Consider the following 18005-nt stretch of genomic DNA (forward strand, 5'->3'; position numbering starts at 1 on the left):
CACACATGTGCACGCGTGTGCCCTCGTCCCCAGTGCCACAGCCGTGGGGAACCGGGCCGGGGGCCGCACACCGCATCCGGTGCTGCCGTGGCGGCTGCGTGCCGGCGGCTCAACCCGGAGCATCCCGCAGGGGTCGGAGGCCTGACCCGGCGTGTCTGTGCCCGCACACGCGTGTATGCACGCACACGCGTGTATTCACGCACACGCGTGTATTCACGCACCCGTGTGCGCTGGGCTGCACGCTGCTCCCCGGGGAGGATGGGGCTCCCCCTCCCCAGGCAGCCTCTCACCCCACTCCCCCCCCCAGACAGCACCCAGCCACGCTCGGGGGGGGGTCTGAGCCCCCCACCATGGGCACCCGCCAGGGGCAGCGTGGATGGAGGTGCAGGGGGGACATGGGGACAGTCCCTGACCCCATGGCAGGGTTGGGGTGCAGCCACGCACACCGAGAGGTGGGGACGATGCAAAGCCCACCACATGCCTGACCCCAACCAGGACACCCCCCCCCCCCACGCAGGCGTCCAGGCCCCCCCTCCCCGCAAGCAGGCGTCGAGGCCGGGCGCTGTGAGAACGGTCTTTAATGAGCAAACAGAAACGTACTGCAGGTTCCTAAAACGGCCAATATGCAACTACCCGGGGGCGGGCAGGACCCCCGTGCCGGGCTGTGCCCACCCGGCCCCCCCGCACACCTACAGGGACCATCTAGGGGAAAAGTGCACAAGGAACAATTCACATCTGACACTACCCCGGGGGACAGCTGGGGGGGGGGAGCGGGGCACCCGCCGGATAGCACCAGTGCGCGGCCGGGGCGGGGGGGACGAGGACCCTGCTCTGCCGGGGCCACGCGCACCCGGACCCGCACCCCACCGGCACCCGCCGCGGATGCTCGGGAGCATCGCCGGCCCCGGGGTCGCCGGCAGCCCCGCGGCGGGGTGTGGAGGGGCCGGGAAGGGGCAGGGGCGAGGGGTGCTCCCGGCACGGCGTGAAACAGGCGGCCGCCATCGTGCGCGGAGGGATGGGGACGCGGGTGCATGCGTGTGCACGAGTGTGCGCAGCGAACACCTACCTCACTGGGACCGCGCGCGGTGCAACGTATGCGCGCACGCAGGCGGCAGCGAGGAGCCCGCCGGCACCTTGCACAGAGGGATGCAGGTGTGCGTGCACGTGTGTGCCGGCGAGCGGCTGCTGGTACCATGCTCGTGCCTGCCGCGACGCTGCTCGCTGCCGGGGCGTGGGAAGGGCTCACGCATCCCGCGTGGGGGCCGGGCTGGGAGCGGAGGTGGGGGCCGGTGGGGCAGCCCAAGGAGGGGGGAAAGGGTGGAGAGGGGGTTGGGGGGGTCCCTGCTTCTCCCCTAACGCTAGTGACACAAACCACTTCAGAGTATTTCCACGTGATGCACAAACAAGTCAAAAATTCACTGATCCAAACCCAACGTGCAAACAGAAAAGGGCCGGGGCCGGCCCACCCGCTGCCCCCGTCCCCTCCCGCCGTCCGGGCCGCAGCCCCCCGGCCCCCGGCCCACCGCACATGGCTGCCGGCTGACGCCGCCGGCACGGCCCCGCGGGCAGGACGGGGACCGGGCAGGGCCCCCCGGTGCGAGGGGAGCCCCGCCGGAGCCAGGGTCCCGGGGCGGGGGCGGCGTGGGGCCGGTGCCTGGTCCTCAGTTGGGGGACAGGTCCCCGGCTCTACCAAATGCCGCTCGACCGGCCTCCGGGGGGAGCGAGAATCCGGGCCGAAGCTCGCTTTGGAACGTGGTCATCGATCTGAGAACCTGCCGGACAGATGGACAGACGGGCGTCAGGGCGAGAACCCAACAGCCACCCTGGCACCCACAGCGCGGCCGGCAACCCTGCTGCCGGCACTGTGGGGACAGCGGATGCTCCGTGTCCCCCCGGCTCCCCCGCAGCCCCCGCTGCTGCCTCGGTGGTGCCGCACGCGGTGGGGAAGCACCGGAGCACTGGTGCCTCGTGCAGCATTGGCCATACTGGGACTGACGCTCGCGACCCCCCAGAACCCAGCGTCTTGCCCTGGGGGGGTCAGAGTGTCCCCGGCCCCGCTGGGAGCACTGAGCAGGGTGCCAGCAGGGAGCTTCACTGGAGGATCCCAGCCCCTGGCACAGCCAGCACTGAGCCGCGGTGAGCACGGGCAGCACGGAGCGCCGCAGCCGAGGGAGCAGGATGCAGTCAGTCCTGCTCCTGTCCAAGCATGGCACGTGGCTCGGTCCTGTCCGGCACAGGACAGTGCCGTGGCGGCTGTGGGGTGGGACAGCGGGTGCCCACCGGAGCCGCGGGGATGACCCCCATCCCTCCGGTTCCGCTCCCAGGGACAAAGGCGCCCAAACGCAACGCATGCGCTGGCCCAGTCCTGCCCGCCCCGGCCCCCCGGCCCGGCACAGACCCCTGCCAGGCGCAGCTATGCGACGGACGGTGCGTGGAGGGGACGGGCGAGGGCCGGTGGGGCTGTGGGGCTGGGGAGGGGGTCGGGTCCCTACTCTACCGTGGGAGCACCGGGGTGGCACAGCCCCCTGCCCGGGAGAAGGGGGGTTGCACCCCAGGGTGGCAAGCGCCCAGCCGGTGCCGGAGAGCCGCCGGGTGTGGGGCTGCCGGTGAGCCCCAGGGGGGGCTGGACGCGGGACGGGGGCTGCCGGGACCCTCGCTGCGGCCCCGCTCTTACCGGACAGGCTGAAGCTGGACTCGTGGAGGTCCCTCATGCCCCCGTGTCGCGTGGCAGGCCGGGTGGGCGTATCGGCCAGGGGCGTCCCCGTCTCTTTTTTCCCGGCATGCACAACCACGGCCACGTCCCCCAGGTATGGGGTGCGATCCACACCCCGCAGCTTTAAACTCTGCCAGAAGGGAAAGAAAAAGCAGAGAGAGCATCAGCTCGGGCGACACCGCGCCGCGGTGGGCTGCGGCTGGGGTGTGGGGGGGAGCACGGGGGTGCCCCGCGGCACGAGCGGGGTTAGGGGTGCTACTGCCTTACAGCGGGGTGCGGATCAGCCGGGTGTGGCGGGGAGGGGAGGGTGCGGGGGCATGCTGCGGCGTGGGGAGGGGGGCTGCGGCGTGGGGAGGGGTACAGGCGGGGAGGAGAGGCACCCAGTGGGATGCTGGCTGGGCTGCGGGGCTCCTGGTGCAGGGAGGTACCGGCACAGAGCGGTGCCAGAGCAGGGACTGGGGGAGGCGGGTGACCCCGGCGGCGCAGCCCCTCACCCCTGTCCCTCCCGGCGATGCCAAGCCGACCCCCCCGCAGTGAGGCGCAGGCCAGTGCTCAGAGCGGCCCGTGCAGGCAGGCGATGCCCCGTGCCCCCCCCCGGCGCTGGCTGTTGGCTCCCAGCTCCCCGGCATGGCACCCGGACCCCCCAGGCGGGCCCCTTCCCTCACAGCATCAGCACCACATCGAGCCCCCCAGCACATCTCCCACGGCTGGGCAGGGGCTGGCGAAAGGCGCAGGGGCACGGAGGGGTTCCCGGTGCCGGGGTCTGCCGGAGCTCCCGGGTGTCCCACCAGGACAGCCCCAGGGACCCACGAGTGCAGAGGGGGATGGCAGGGTGGTGGCTGTCCCCCTCGCCCGCAGTGGGTCAGCAATAGGGTGGGGGGCACCGGGGGTAGAGAGGAGGAAGAGGGGGCTTCTGCAGCCCCACCAAGCGTGGGCAAGACCTGCGCTGCAGCCCAGGGGAGCGCGTGCCCCGGGGTCCCCTCCTGTCCCAGCCACGCGTGTCCCTGTGCCGGTGCACGTGGGGCCACTGTGAGGCCGCCTCAGGGGGCTGCAGAGGGGGGACCCTGCCAAGGGCAGAGAGCCCAGGGCAGCGGGGCACCGGGGGGGCCCCAGACGCCTGGCACGCGCCTCGCACACGTGTCGGGACAACCGCCGGCCGCAGCAGCACACAGAGACCGTTCCCAAACACTCTGCACTGCCGGCACACGGGCAAGGGCCCAGGGAGGGGCAGGAGCTGGGGTGGGGGGGTCCTCCATCATACGCCCACCCGCAGGGACCCCACCGCTGGCGCTTGCCCCTGACCGGGCACTGCCGCTGCCATCCTCCCCCGTCCCCAGCACGAGGCACGCTGCGCTCCCGCCACGCGATGCTCCAGCGTGGTACTGACCGCGGCATGGTGTAGCACCGTGATGACATGGCACTAGGCGGCACAGACCCGTCCCCCCATTGACCCACGCTGCTGGGACCACCCGCGACCACTGCCTCCCTCGCCCCCTCCAGCAGCCGGGAGCCAGGCACGGCGCAGCTCTGCCCCACGCCGCAGCACAGCACCGGCACGGCCCCCGCCACCCCCCTACCTTCTCCCGCTGCACCAGCTTCTTATAGACGGAGTCCGGGAATGAGCGGAGCGGGCAGAACTTGCCGGTGCCCTCGGCACACATGAAGACACCGTTCTCGTAGACCACGCGCGCCCGCGGCTGATGGTGACCAGGGGCACCCCGTGGCACCGCATGTTCTCGTACAGGTTGATGTCCCCCCCCCTGCACCTGGGTGCTGGCCGAGATGGTCCTGGGTGGGGGGACGGGGCAGTGAGTGGGTGCCAGCAGCACAGGGAGCCCCCCCTCCCCGGTCCCCTCCCCGCCAGCTGCACCTACTTGGTGGCCTCGGGGTCCCAGACCACGACGTCGGCGTCGGCCCCGGGGATGATCCGGCCTTTGCGGGGGTACAGGTTGTGGATCTTGGCGGCATTGGAGCTGGTCACGGCCACGAAGCGGTTCTCGTCCATCTTGCCCCCGACCTGCCACCAGAGACGGGGGGGGTGAGGATGTGCTGGGCCACATCCTACCCCAACCCCGCAAGACTGCCCAGCTGCCTGTGCCCCGTCCCTCGTGCTTTGTGCTGCCTACCCCAAACCCCCCGAAAATCTTGGGGGGGTGCTGCTGGGGCCGGACCCCTTGCTGGGACCCACTGGGTTGCACTGGGGAAGCGCCTTGCCTGCCCCCACACCGGACGGCAAACCCACCCAAGGGACGTCCCATGGACCTACGGAAAGGGCCCTCCAGCCCTAAAGCTGGGGCCAGCTCAGCCCAAGCCGGACCCACTGCCGAGCCCCCCGAGAGCTGGGGTGGGGGGACAGCCCCGTCCCGGGGGTGCCTGGGGGCAGGGGAGGGGTGCGGGACCCCGTACCACGCCTCGCTCCCAGATGATGTTCATGCGGTCCTGCACCCCGCTGACGCCGTGGGGGATCTTAGTGAAGTCCTCCTTGCCCATGGCTTTCTGCTTGGTGCTGAAGGGCCGGTGGTCGGAGGCCACGATGTTCAGCCGTGTCGCTGCGGGAGGACAGGACAGCGCTGCTGATGGCACAGCCGGGACAGCTTGGGCACAGCCAGCCAGTGGCATGGCAGGCGGCCGGGAGTGGGGTGCCCAGGGAGCTCAGTGCTCAAGGAATGGAGCACCCATGCTGTGGGGTGCCCAGGGAGCTCAGCACCTGGGGAGTGGGGTGGCTGGGAGCTCAGCACGCAGGGAGCAGGGTGCTCAGGGAGCTCAGCACTTGGGGACACCTTGAGGTGCTCAAGGAGTGGGCAGCCACGCAGTGGGGTGCCCAGGGAGTGGGGAGCAGGGTGCCCAGGGAATAGGGCACACAGGGAGTGGGGTGCCTAGGGAGCTCAGAGCCCAGGGATGGGGGTGCCTGGGGAGCGAGGCATTCATCCAGTGAGGTGCCCAAGGAGCTCAGTGCCCAGGGAGCAGGGTGCCTGGGGAGCTCAGCACTTGGGGAGTGAGGTGCTCGGGGAGCGGGGCACCCACACAGTGGGGTGCTTGGGGAACAGTGTGCCTGGGGAGCAGGGGCACCCATGCACTGGGGTGCCCAGGGAGCTCAGCACCAGGGAGCGGTGTGCCCAGGGAATGGAGCAGCCATGCAGTGAGGTGCCCGGGGAGCTCAGCACCCAAGGAGCAGGGTGCCTGGGGAGTGGGGCACCCAGCACCCCAGGTGCTCAGTGAGTGCTTGGGAAGTGCAGCACCCACAGAGCGAGGCCCTGAGGGAGCACAGTGTCTGGGAAGCGAGGCACCCAGAGAGCCCAGTGCCCAAGAAGTGAGGTGCCAGGGACATGGGGTGCCTGGAGGCTAGCCCAAGGAGGGGGGGTGCTCAAAGGATGGGGTGTCTGGAAAGCACAGCACCAGGGGAGCAGCGTGCCTGGGGAGCAGGGTGCCAGAACACATGATGCTGGGGTGACGGGGCAGCGGGACGGCGTGGCACCTGGGAGCAGGACGCCTGGGCACGCAGAACACCAGGGATGCCTGGAGAGCACCAGCAAGCGTGGCAGCTGGGGAGGGGGTGCCGGGAAGAATGGCCCGCGGGGAGGGGGTGACCAGGGCGCGGGGTGCCCGGGGGTGCCTCACTTGGCAAGCAGGCTCATGAGGTAGGCAGAGGTGTTGGTGTCCAGGCGTAGCGGTGGGCACGGTGACGTAGGCAGCAGCATGGAACCAGTCCTGGTGGTAGTAGTGCAGCCCGGTGAGCGTGGCGTGCGCCGTGGTCGTCTCCGCGTACACCACCTTTCCTGCCGGGGTGGAGGCACACGTGTGGGGCGGGGGGGCAGTGGGGCGGAGGGCGACTGTGCAAGGGAGGGGTGTGCACAGGTGAGCGTGCAAGGGGCATGCGTGTGGTCTGTCTGTGTCGGTATCTCTGCAGGCAGCATGTGCCTCCGTCTGGGTATAAGCCTGTGTCCACGCATGTGCCCATGTGTACACCACATGCTCATGTGTGTTGCGTGTCTGTGCGAGCAGAGCTGCAGGTGCCCGGTGGCTGGGGGCCCACATGTGCACGTGTCTGAGGGCACATCCCCACATGCACATACGTGATCCTGTGTCCACGTGCCTGTTCCTGCCTGCATCCCTATCCACGCGAGAGCCCATGTGTCTCTGCGTGCCCACGGCTCCGTACCTCCTGTGCTGTGAGTGTCCACGCCTCTGCACGTGACACGGCTCTGTGTGTGCCCGTCCATGTCCCTTCCAGCCCACAACTGTCCCGCTGCCCACATTCACCCTGCGTGTGGCCCGTGTCCGTGGGTGTGTCCGTGTCCATGCATGTGCCCCTTGCCCACACATGTCCGTGGCTGTGTGTGCCTGTGTCCCTGCTTGTGCCCCATGTCTGTAAGCCCGCACGGGCTCACGCCTGTGTGTGCACCACCCCTCCGTGTGTACGCCGGTGCCTCTGCCCGTGTGCCCGTGTCCCTGCGTGTGCCCACGCGTGTCGCAGCCTCCCGCCCAGGGACAGTCCCCACCACAGGGGGCGGAGCTACGGGAAAGGGGGCGGAGCTACGGAGCAGAGGGCAGACCCGAAGCGCCAAGAGAAGGGGCGGGGCTACAGGCGAGGGCGGAGCTAAGGGCTCTTCCACTGTAGGGGGCGGAGCTACAAGGCAAGAGGGAGAACCAGCGGCTCCGGCTGCAGGGGGCGGGGCCAGAGGACGGGTGGGCGGGGCCAGAGGGCTCCCACCTCGTGGCCACGATCCCTGGGGAAATGCAGGTTTTGCCCCAGTGGTGCCAGACCCCCCCACCCCACTGAGTCCAGAGCCCACGGGGGTCCCCGTCCCACCCCACTGCCAGCTCGGGTGGGGGGCCACATCCTGCCCTGGGGGTGCCCATCCGGGCCCCCTACCTTGCATCTTGGCGGCAGCGATGACATCCCCTGCAGACATGCTGGAGACGTTCACCAGGTAGATGGGGCAGTGGGTCTGTGGAGAGGGGGGTCAGTGCCACTGTCCCCATGGCGCCCCAGTTCCATGGGGGGGGGCCCCAGCACCCCGATAGGGGCATTGGAACCCCCCCCATGGAACTGGGGCGCCCACCCACAGATGTAGCAAAGGGGGATGCCCCAGCCGCAGGAGGTCCGGCATGGCCGTGTGCTGCACACCCCGCTTGCTCAGGGTGGTGGGAGGGACACCCCAGCGCAGACCCTCGGCAGTGAGGTTCAGTCCCGGCCACCTGGCTCGGGACCACTCACCCTGTTGGCAATGGTGATGACGCGGTGCGTGGCCTCGGCTTCCAGCTGCAGAGAGAGTGGGCAGTGAGATGCATGGCATGGCACGGCAAAGCGCCCCGGCTAGGGCACGGTGTGGGTTTGGGTGGGTGGTGCAAGGATGGGCGTGCAGATGGGTGCACGGACAGCACAGATGGGTGCACGGGTGGTGCCAGCTATGAGGATGCCCCGGAGCATCCAGCCACGTCCCAGCCCACCACCTGTGCGATGACTCAGGGACACCAGCAGTCGCCTACCTCTTCGGGCCGGCTGATCTCAATGCCCTCCGGCCCCGTGATGCCCAGGTCCAGTGCCTCCTTTGCTCCCTAGGGAATTGGGCAGGGGTGTGTGTGTCAGGGTGGAGGTGACACGGGGGGCTCTGCCTGCCCCAAGCGCATGGCTGGGTGCCCATCGCTGCCGGGCACTCCCGGTCCCGGCGCTCACCTCAGCCACCAGCTCGCCGTTCTCGGCATGGACTCGGGCGATGGCGCCAATGTCGCGGCAGGCCCGGAAGACCTGGTAGAGCTCGCTGTCCCGCAGCATGTACAGGTCCTTGTAGGTCATAAACATCTGGAAGGAGTTCACCCCCTTCTCCCGCACCAGTGTCTCCATCTCTGCCTTCACCTGCACAAGGATGGGGGGGGTCAGCAAAGTGTGGGGGGGATTCGGTGGCTCCGGGGTGCACGGGCAGCCATGGGACCCACTCCTCCCACCCCGCCATGAGGCAGGGACTGATGCTTCCCCCCCTGGGGATGCGAGATGCAGGATTTGTGCATGCACCCTGGGGTGATCCGGGGAGTGACAGCTGCTGGGGGGAGAACAGTGGGGATTTTGCTCGCCATGTCACGCCATGATCTGGCCCTGGCCTGGCTGGATCCCTGGTGTGCCAGTTCTGGGACGCACCCTGGGGGGGCACCTGCTCCGTCCCCTTCCATCCCCTGCTCTGCCTGGGCAGGGCCTGGCTGGGACACAGGGTACACAGTGGCTGGGGTCTCCCTCAAACCGGGACTGATCCTGCTCCGGCAGTTTTGGCAGGGATTTGCATACACCATAGGACGGGGTCTGGGTGCCGAGCAGGACCAGCCCCCACTGCCACCCCCATGGGGGCCATGCTGCAGGATGGGGTCCCCCCCTAAGCTGGGACCACCGTGCCCAGGCACCCCCGCTCCCCTCCATGGATCGGCAGCACCTTCCCCACCCTGGCAAGGGGCTCAGCCCCACGCGGACCCCCTGCCTCGCTGAGCCCGGATCAAGGCAGCTCAAAAGGCAGCCTGGGGGCTCAGCCCAGCCCACCCCAACAAGCAGCTAATGGGATCAGCGGGGCTGGGAATTAGCCCTGGCCGCAGCAGCTGCTCCCGGGCACTGCGGCCCTGGCGCCTGCCTCGCTGTGCCGGCGTTGGAGCCTTGCTGTACCGGCGTGGCGTGGCCGGACTCACCTTCGGCGCCCACCAAGTGATGCCCATGTGCAGGGCGTAGTCACAGCAGACCTTGGGGTCGGCCAGGCTGCGGCACTTCTCGTAGGCGTCCAGCAGCGAGGTCTCCTTGTCGGGCAGGACGTGGCCGATGATCATCGTCGTCCCTCCCACCAGGGCTGCCTGCAGGTTATGGGGGACAGCAGCGGTGGTGGGGGGCAGGATTTGTCCTGCTGGGGAATGGCCCTCGAGGCCCACGGTGCTGCCCATGCCGCGAGGCGACACTAGTCCTGCCTGGCTACGACCAGGGCTGATGCCCGGGCGGCCGGGCTGGGACAGCCACATTTGGGGCATGGCGATGCCTGCAGGCAGGTGGGGGCCCTGGGCTGGGCCCCGTTGCAGGCAGGGATCCCCCCACATCACCCTGGGGTGCAACCACCCCCCGCAGTACCCTGGTCCTGCCTGCGGCTGCCCGGTTGCAACAGGACATCTGGGTGCATGACACAGCTGGAGAGCCCCATCCTGCTGCCTGCTGGGGCACCGACTGTCCCCCCCAGCACCAACCACTGGATTTGGGGTGCCAGGGGTACGCCCTGCCTGTGCTGCCCATGGGCCTGGGCACCGCAGTCCCTGCAGCCCCCCCAGCTGCACCTCTGGCACAGGGTCTGATCCGGGATGGGGCTGCCCAGCCCCAGCCCTGGCAGCATGGGGGCCACAGGGAGACCCCCCCCCTCCCGCCGCGGCATGCGTGGGCAGCAGGGCGGGTGCTGTCACACCCGGCGGTGTCCCCTGGCTCACCCCAGCCTGGCTAATCCCCAAAGCTCCTTTACCAATTGGCCTTCATGGGCTGGCGCCAGCGCGGTGCTACAAGGCAGACTGCCGGGATGGGGACGGGGAGCAGGCAAGGCACAGGGTGCACCGGCATCCTGCCCTCCGGCACATCTCCGGGCCCATCGCTGTGCCGCAGCATGGGATGGTCCCCCAACCCCTTTGCTGCAGCTGCCGTGGCAGAGCCGAGCTGAGCCCCCTGCCCAGGGATGCTGGGCACGCCGGGGCCAGGCACGGCCAGCACTGGCTTGGCACAATGGCTGCTCTGTGTGGGGTGCTGGAGACAGCCGGCCCCGGCACTGCCCGGGACAAGCCCGCGCCGGCACCCTCGACACCCCGAGGCAGCGGCACCCAGTGCACGGCACCGCCGTCCCACAGCAGGGCCCTGCAGCAGAGGGAGGGCCCTGAGCCAGGCTGGCACTGCAGAGCATCCCCACGGCAGCCTTGCTGCTATAGGTGACTCCAGCCGAGCCAGACCCGGGCTTGCCATGCCCTGGTCTGGAGCTGGACGAGCATCCCTCCCCAGCAGGGTCTGTGGGGCACCGAGGGGTCCCTGCGTGGGAGAGAGCGTCTTTGCTACAGGCAGGTGGGCTGCACCCCATGGGGACCGATCCTGCTGGTGCACCCACCCCTCTGCTCGCCCTCCTGGGGCTGGGGGCTCATCTGTCAGAAAGCGGCATCTTTCACTCGCTGCCCCATGCCAGCAGCATCGGCTCGTGGGGGGCACGGCAGTGGCACGCAGGGAGCCGCAGGAGCAGAGGGACCCCATGCCGGCACGGGTGCCGTGGTCCCAGTGGGGGGAGGAGGATGCTTACAGCAAGGGGACCTGATGGATGGGGACACGGGGACAGCCTGGCACGGTGCCACCCCACCAGGGACTTGATGCAGCCGGCTGCCTGCAGTGCCGGGGCAGAGAGCCCGCTCACGCCGCACAGCTCCTGCCAGCGGGACCCGGCCACTGAACGCTCTTGCCTGCCCGGCATCCCCCTTGGCCACGGATGCTCCGTGCCAACTCCCTGCAGCACCCCGTTGGCACCTGGGGGGCCGGGGGGCCCTCCCCGAGCTGGGAGCAAACCCACCCGCCGGGGCCTCGGGCTGCGGGCAGAGCGTGCAGGCAGCAGCGAGCCCGGGGGGTGCAGGGGGGTGGCTGTGGCCGGGTGGTACCTTGGTGCCGTGGTAGAAGTCATCCACGCAGGTGGCGTTCATGAAGGTCTGGTGGAAGTGGGTGCTGGTGTCAATGCCGCCCGGGATGACGAGCTTGCCGGTGGCGTCGATGACCTTGGCCCCGCCAGGGATCATGAGCTCACGGCCCACTTGCTGGATGATGCCGTTCTCGATGTAGACGTCCGCCTCAGTGTGCAGTCGTCGTTCACCACCTTCCCCCCCTTGATGAGGATCCGCATGGTGGCCGCATGGTGGCCGCGTTGGCGAGCATGGCGCTGCAAGAGCAGGAGTCAGCCCCGGGGCGGCCGACGGGTGCCCCCGTCCCGCGCAGCCCCCCGGGGCCGGGTGGGGCTCACCCCCATCGCCCGCCCCTGGGGGTCCCAGGCTGGCACGGTGCTGCCGCTGCGGGGTCGAGTCCCCCTTCTCGGCACGGGGACCCGGTGCAGGCAGGCAGGCAGGCAGGGCTCCGGGCAGCCCCGCGGCTGCGCATCCGCCATGCCCATCCCCGCCCTGGGCCATGTCAACACTGGATTATCTCGGGAAATCCGGAGAGGGGGGGCCCTGGGCGCCGGGTCAGGGGCTGCCACCCTGCCGAGCCCCCCTCCTCTGGTGACATCAGCCCGCACCCTGGCCAGCGCCAACCGCCCCGTGGTCCCAGCACCTGGAGCCGGCCATGGACCGGGGCTGCCGGACCCCCACCCTGCCAGCCCCACGCGCTGCCAACCCCCCCTTGTTCCTCCCTGGCTATGGGCAGGGACCCCAGAGCAAGGGAGGGGGCCGAGCCCCGGCTGCTGGTGCCACATGTGCCGAGGGGACGCTGCTGGGGCTTCTCCCTGGGGTGTGAGCACCCATGCTTGGGGCAGGCTGGCTGCCTCTGCCCCACAGCCCCGCACGGTGCCAGCTCTGCCGGAGCTCCCCGCGCTGCCCAGCGCCGCCTTCGCCCCCCTGGCAGCAAGGGGTGTCCCCAGACACGATCTATAATTCATTTGGTAGATGAAGGTCAAACACGATCGACCTGTCTGAGCAGGGCCAGCACGCGACGGCTGCACGGGTACCCCGGGAGCGCCATCCCCCCGTGGGGCACGAGGTAGCCTGGGACCCCACCAGAACCCACGGCACTGCCCGGCCTCACCGGCACAACCACGGGGCAGAGCCCACAGCGGCACCGGCCGCGGCTGACCTGCACTGAGCAGCCCCAGCTGCCGCAGGGCGAGCGGGGCCCCAGCACCCACCGAACCCCAGTGTCCCCAGGCCCCCAGACAGGGACGGTGCACGCCGTCCCTGCCGCGATGCCGGGGTCAGCACTGGGCCATGGGGCAGAGGATGCTACTGGCGGGGGCACGGTCCCTCGTGGCAAGGGGCTGGCCCGGTGCCCCCACAGCCCTGCCGCCATTCCGTGTGGATGCTGGGGCCGGGGGCACTGCTCTGAAGGGACTGTCCTGAGCATGTGCCAGCGATTCCCAGCCGCCCGGCGAAACGCCGGCTCGGCAGCAAATGGCTTCCCTGGCCATTGGACCTGGCGGAGAGCCGCGGTGGCCGGCGGGGCTGAGCTGGGCCCTGCCAGCAGCTGAGCATTCCCAGCGCTGCAGGCAGGCGCAGCTGCCCGAGGAGGGCGAGCGGCTGTGCCCACCGCAGTGCCAAAACCGTGCTGGGGCTGGGGGACACCGGGAGCCCTTGCCGGGTCGGCTCGTGCCCCAGGGCTCCATGATTGCAATGCCAGCCCTGCTGCGGGTGAGGTCGGTGCCAGCCTGTGCCTCGTCCCGCTGCTCTCACGCCGGCACAGGACTGCAGCAAGCACCTGCCGGAGGGTCCCGTAGGCAGCCCCCCTGCCGCAGGGAACGCTCCTGGGAAAGGCAGCCCCCGCCCTGCCAGGAATGCCGCCACCATGCACAGCTGCACCGGCTGCTGAGGGATGGCAGAGGAAAATGGGTCCCAGAGGGACCGAGGCGGGATGGCAGCGACCTTCCCGCCGGCAGCAGCTCCTCGCGCAGCATGCCAGGCCGCCGCGGCATGCCAGGCACCGGCACCCCATCCCAGCTGGTCCCAGGGCAGGGGCAGCCTCTGCCCATACCTGCCCCCCAGGTCTGCCTCCGGCACCCAGGGAAGCTGCTGCCCCATGCCAGGGCTCTGCTGGGGGGCACCTGGACCCACGGCTGCGCAGCAGGGGACGAGGAGGACAGCCCCAGCTGGAGACCTGCCGAGCCCCTGTGCCAGCAGCAGCCAGGATGGGGCAAGATGTCGGAGCAGAGACCGACCTTGGTAGGGTGAGGGACCCCAGGAGATGCGCTGGTGCCCACGGGAGACATGGTGGTGCCCACTGCCGCCCCGACCCACCCGGGACCCTAGGGCAGGGGTGGGACGGGCAGGATGGTGCTTGCGTGGCACAGGAATGGGGGTGTGGGAGGAAGGTGGGGCATGGCACCCCGAGATGAAAGCGGGTTGCTGTGATGGATGGATCTGGAGCGCGGCAGTGCGCGGGGAGGCAGCCTGTGCCGGCTCCCAGCAGCACCGCAGAACCCCCCCGCCGTGTGGCATGGGCAGGGCCCCCCGACACGGGTCGGGTGGTGGGAGAGGGCACCTGCTGTGCCCGGTGCTGCACTGACCAGGATAGGACCTGACCTGCCCCGGCATCCTGCACGGCTCGGCCTGTGCTGGGCCCTCATGGGCAGGACCGTGCTGCCGGACACTGCCCCGCTGCCAGCCGGATCCGTGAGGTCTGGCATAGGGGAGCGGGTGGGCTCTCTGGCCCCACAAGCAAGACTGGGGAGAGGGTGGCTGCCATGGGTGGGCTGGAAGGGGGTGAGCGTGGTGGGCAGCGGCAGACGCACAGGGGGTGAGTTGCTGGCCGTGGGGACAGAGCATCACTCAGGGACACAGGCGAGGGTGAGCCTGGTGTGGGCTGGACACGATGCACAGACGAGGGCTGGCAGCTCCAGACGCTGCCCGTGGCCTCGGCCACCACGGAGCCGCCCACGCCACCGCCGCTGTGCTCCCCCCACCCTGCTGCGCCAGGCCCATCTCCTGCCCCCCTCCTTGGGGACCCAGCCGGTCTCCCCCTGCACGCCCCCCCCGGCAGACCCCTGCCACCCCCCGCCTCCTGCACCACTAGCCACTGCTCCAGCTGGCACGCCGGTTCCCGTGCCCAGCCCAGGCTGCCCACCGCGGACTGCCTGGCACACCAGTCCCCCCCAGCTCACTCCCAGTCCCCCCCAGCTTGCACCCAGTCCCCCCCAGCTTGCACCGAGCATCCCCAGGGGCTCTGCCCCTCTGTCCCCCAGTCCGTGCTGCAGCGCCAGCGCGGCACAGCCTGCCTTGGGAACACCCGCGCTCTTGCCCGCGCCCCAGCGAGCTGCTGCAGCGCGGTGGCACAGCCGGCATCAGGCAGCAGCGGTGGTGGCTGCTCACTGGCGTGGCGGGCAGGAGGTTTCTGCGAGACAACAGGTTCCCTGGGCAGGGCAGAAACGCAGCGTCAGCGCTGGGGGGGGCCGCGACCATCCTCGGGGACACCCCCCCGCCCAGCCCCGCCACCGCAGCCGGCACCCCTGTGCCGCAGGCCCTCGGCTCGGCTGTCCTTGGGCGCTGCCGGCAGCCTGGCCGAGCCCCGAGAGGCGGGGGGCCGCGGCGGCGCTTCCCGGCATACAAAGCAGCGCGGCCATCTCGGGGGGCTCGCGGCCCCCCCAGCGCCCGCCGGCTGCTCTGCCAGCCCTGAGCCGCGGGGGCTGGCAGGGCGGGGGCGCGGGGACAGCTGTGACCCCGGCAGGACAAAGGGACCCCTGCCCTGGCGGGGGCTGCCGGGGGGGGCACCTGTTGGGGCCAGGGCGGCTGCTGGGCCCCGGCCTTTGTGCCGGGACGGTGGGGGCTGCGGCATGGCCGCACACAGAGCCGCATTGTGCGGCGAGGCGAGGCCAGGGGCTGCTCCCGCGGCCTGCCGCGGCCCCTCCGCCGCCCCCCGCTTTTGTCTGCGCCGGCGAGCCCCCCAGCACCCAACCTGCCCGGCACCCACCCTCCCAGCTGGGGCTACCCGGCCTCGGCCCTGGCTGGGACCCTCCTTTGTCAGGGGTCGTGCTTGGTGACCATCCCCTCCTGGGCAGGATCAGCCCTGCTGGTGACACCAAACCGCGACCACCGTCTGTCCCTGGCCGGCGGTGGCAGCTGGGTGGGCATAGCCCCCCACCCGGGAGATGCCTCTTAGGGCGTCATGACTGCTGTGTCCCCCCCACCTTGCCCCTTCCCCGGCTCCCTTTTGGACACAGCCAGGCCGGGCACCGGCATCCTGCTCCGGTGCTGCATGAGGGGCCCAGGCTGCCGTGCCCCGCTGCCGGGGTCCCACCGACAGCCCCCCCGGCCAGGATGAGCTCCAGTGCTGGGGTGACCGAGCCACCACCCCAGGAAGGACGGGGAGACCTGGGCTGCCCCACGGTGACCGGGGCACCACGATCCACGGGCAAAGGGCCACAGCCGCTCCGGCAGAGCCGGCTGCCCGTGCCGCCAAGGCCGGGATGCTGTGGGCAGGCGAGCAGCCGGTCCTGGTCCCCGCGGGCACCTTGGCAGGGCACGCTCCACGGCACGTGCCACGGCGTGCCGCACACCGTGGCACGGCCACACCCGAGCGAGCGCGGGGCGCGCTGCCACGGCAGAGGGGTGCCGGGTGGCCGGCGTGGTCCCCCAGCCCCGTTATGGGGGTCCCCATCCCACCCGGGGTGTGCCGGGTGGGCGCGACGCGCTCGTCACTGCGGCAGGCCCCGAACCCAGGGGTCCTGCCAGCCCCCGGTGGGGGTAAGGGGGGTCCCGGGGCTGCGGGGGGGGGGTTGTCCCCGGACAGAGACGGGAGCTGCTGGGGGGTCCCCGGGCAGAGCGAGAGCCGCGGCTGCCCGCCCCCGGTGCGGGGTGCCGGGCAGGGCGCAGCCCCGGTGCGGGGCCGGGCCCCCGGGGCAAGGGGCGGGGGCGGCCCCGGGGCGAGGGGCGGCCGCGGTGCAGCTGCGGCGGGGCCCCGGGGACCGGCTCCCGGGGGGGCGGCTGGGTCCCGGTGCCGGTGCCGGCCCCGCCAGCCCCGGGGCGGCCCCGCAGACAAAGCCCGGTGCCGCCCAGCACAAAGGATGCTCCGAGCCGGGGCGGGGCCGCCCGGGAGCCCCCGCGGAACAATGGGCCGGGCCCGGCGGGACCCCCGCCCGCCCCCGCCGCCTCCCCGCCCGCCCCCCGCGCCCCGGCCGCCCCGGGGCCCCCGCTCCTCCGCGCCCGGCGCACCTGCCGCTCCGCAGCCGGTCGCGACACGGCGCCGACGAGGGAGCCGGGCCCGCTCGGGCGGGGCGGCCCCGTCGCCACACCCCGCCGAGGCGAGCCCCTCGCGCTGTCGCGACACCATCGCCCTGTCGCGACAGGCGACTCGCCGTACGTGGGCGGGGGCCACACACCACCTTTCTGCCCGGCGGTACCCCCGCCAGGGGCCCCGTGCGGGGGGTGGCGGGGGACTCCCCCTCCTCGCCTGTCGAGACACCCCCGCCTGTCGCGATACGCGCACCTGTCGCGATTTTCCCACCCGCCGCGATACAGGCCGCGACAAGCCAGCTCCCGCCCGTGCGGGAACATCCCGGCCCGTCCCACCCGGCCCCGCCGGTACCTCCCGCTCCCGCTCCCGCTCCCGCTCCGGCTCCGGCTCCGGCTGCGCCCGCCGCGCTCCCCCGTCCGCGATCGCCTCTCACCCAAACCTGCGCGGCGGGGGCGGGGCCTACCCGCAGCCGCGGCCAATCGCCGCCCGTCTTCCCCGCCGTGGGCGGGGTCGGGCCCCCCCAGCAGGGTGGGCTGCGCGCGGCCTGACGGACAGGCGGAGGGGGCGGGGCCGGCGCCCGGGACCCCGCCCAGCGGCGGCCACCTGCCCGCGCGGTTGCCGTGGTGACGGGAGCCGGCACAAAGGCGCGCGGGGGCGGCCCCGAGTAACCCCGGGCCCCCCCCGGACCCCCCCGTGGCACTCGATGGCACCTCCCCGTGGCCCCCCGACCCCCCCGGCATCTCCCCGTGGGACACCTGTAGGCCCCCACCACAGCCCCTCCCGACACCCCCCCCCCCCGGGCAACCCCCCCATGGCAGCCCCCCCCGGCACCCCATGGCCCTCCCGTGGCGCCCCCTGACACCCCCGAAGCATCGCATCGCTCCCCCCTGACCACCCATGACGTCCCCATAAGCCCCTCCCAGCAGCACCCAGTAACACCCAGTAGTGGCCAGCACAGCCCGGTAACAGCCAGTGGTGGCCGTAACGTCCAGTAGTGCCCAGTGCACCCCAGCAGCGCCCAGTAACACCCAGTAGTGGCCAGCACAGCCCGGTAACAGCCAGTGGTGGCTGGTAACATCCAGTAGTGCCCAGTGCACCCCAGCAGCACCCAGCAACGCCCAGTACAGCCCAGCAGCACCCAGCAAAGCACAGCAGCACCCAGTAATGCCCATCAGCCCCCAGCACAGCCCAGTATCTCCCAGACCCTCCCAGAACCCCCCAGCACAGCCCATCCCAGCAGCCCCAGGCTCCGAGCCTGTGGGGACAGGACACAGGAGGACATGATGGTGCTGTGTCCCCCCCACCGCTCCCCCGTACGCAGCCTGAGGGACCGGCGGCACGGGGCACCCTGCATGCAGGATGCGGCCCTCGGTGCCGGGGCTAGCACAT

General features: G+C 71.4%; 2 protein-coding genes across 2 annotated transcripts in view; one reads left to right on the plus strand and one right to left on the minus strand.

Moving 5' to 3' along the window:
* The window catches only part of OST4 (oligosaccharyltransferase complex subunit 4, non-catalytic), a 130863-nt gene that overhangs the window by 58093 nt on the left and 54765 nt on the right, over nt 1-18005 (plus strand). The window lies entirely within an intron of this gene.
* On the minus strand, nt 1202-17356 carry DPYSL5 (dihydropyrimidinase like 5). The gene is given in 20 exon segments (XM_052810323.1): nt 1202-1772; nt 2675-2843; nt 4291-4401; nt 4404-4472; nt 4474-4501; nt 4588-4730; nt 5120-5262; nt 6327-6387; nt 6389-6489; nt 7587-7662; nt 7932-7976; nt 8204-8272; nt 8391-8570; nt 9383-9541; nt 11351-11541; nt 11544-11625; nt 14685-14796; nt 15940-16144; nt 16743-16832; nt 17080-17356. Coding segments are annotated over 20 exon segments (2397 nt in total). The 3' UTR covers nt 1202-1686.

Source organism: Harpia harpyja, chromosome 15 (genome assembly GCF_026419915.1).
Source record: "Harpia harpyja isolate bHarHar1 chromosome 15, bHarHar1 primary haplotype, whole genome shotgun sequence".
NCBI lineage: Eukaryota > Metazoa > Chordata > Aves > Accipitriformes > Accipitridae > Harpia > Harpia harpyja.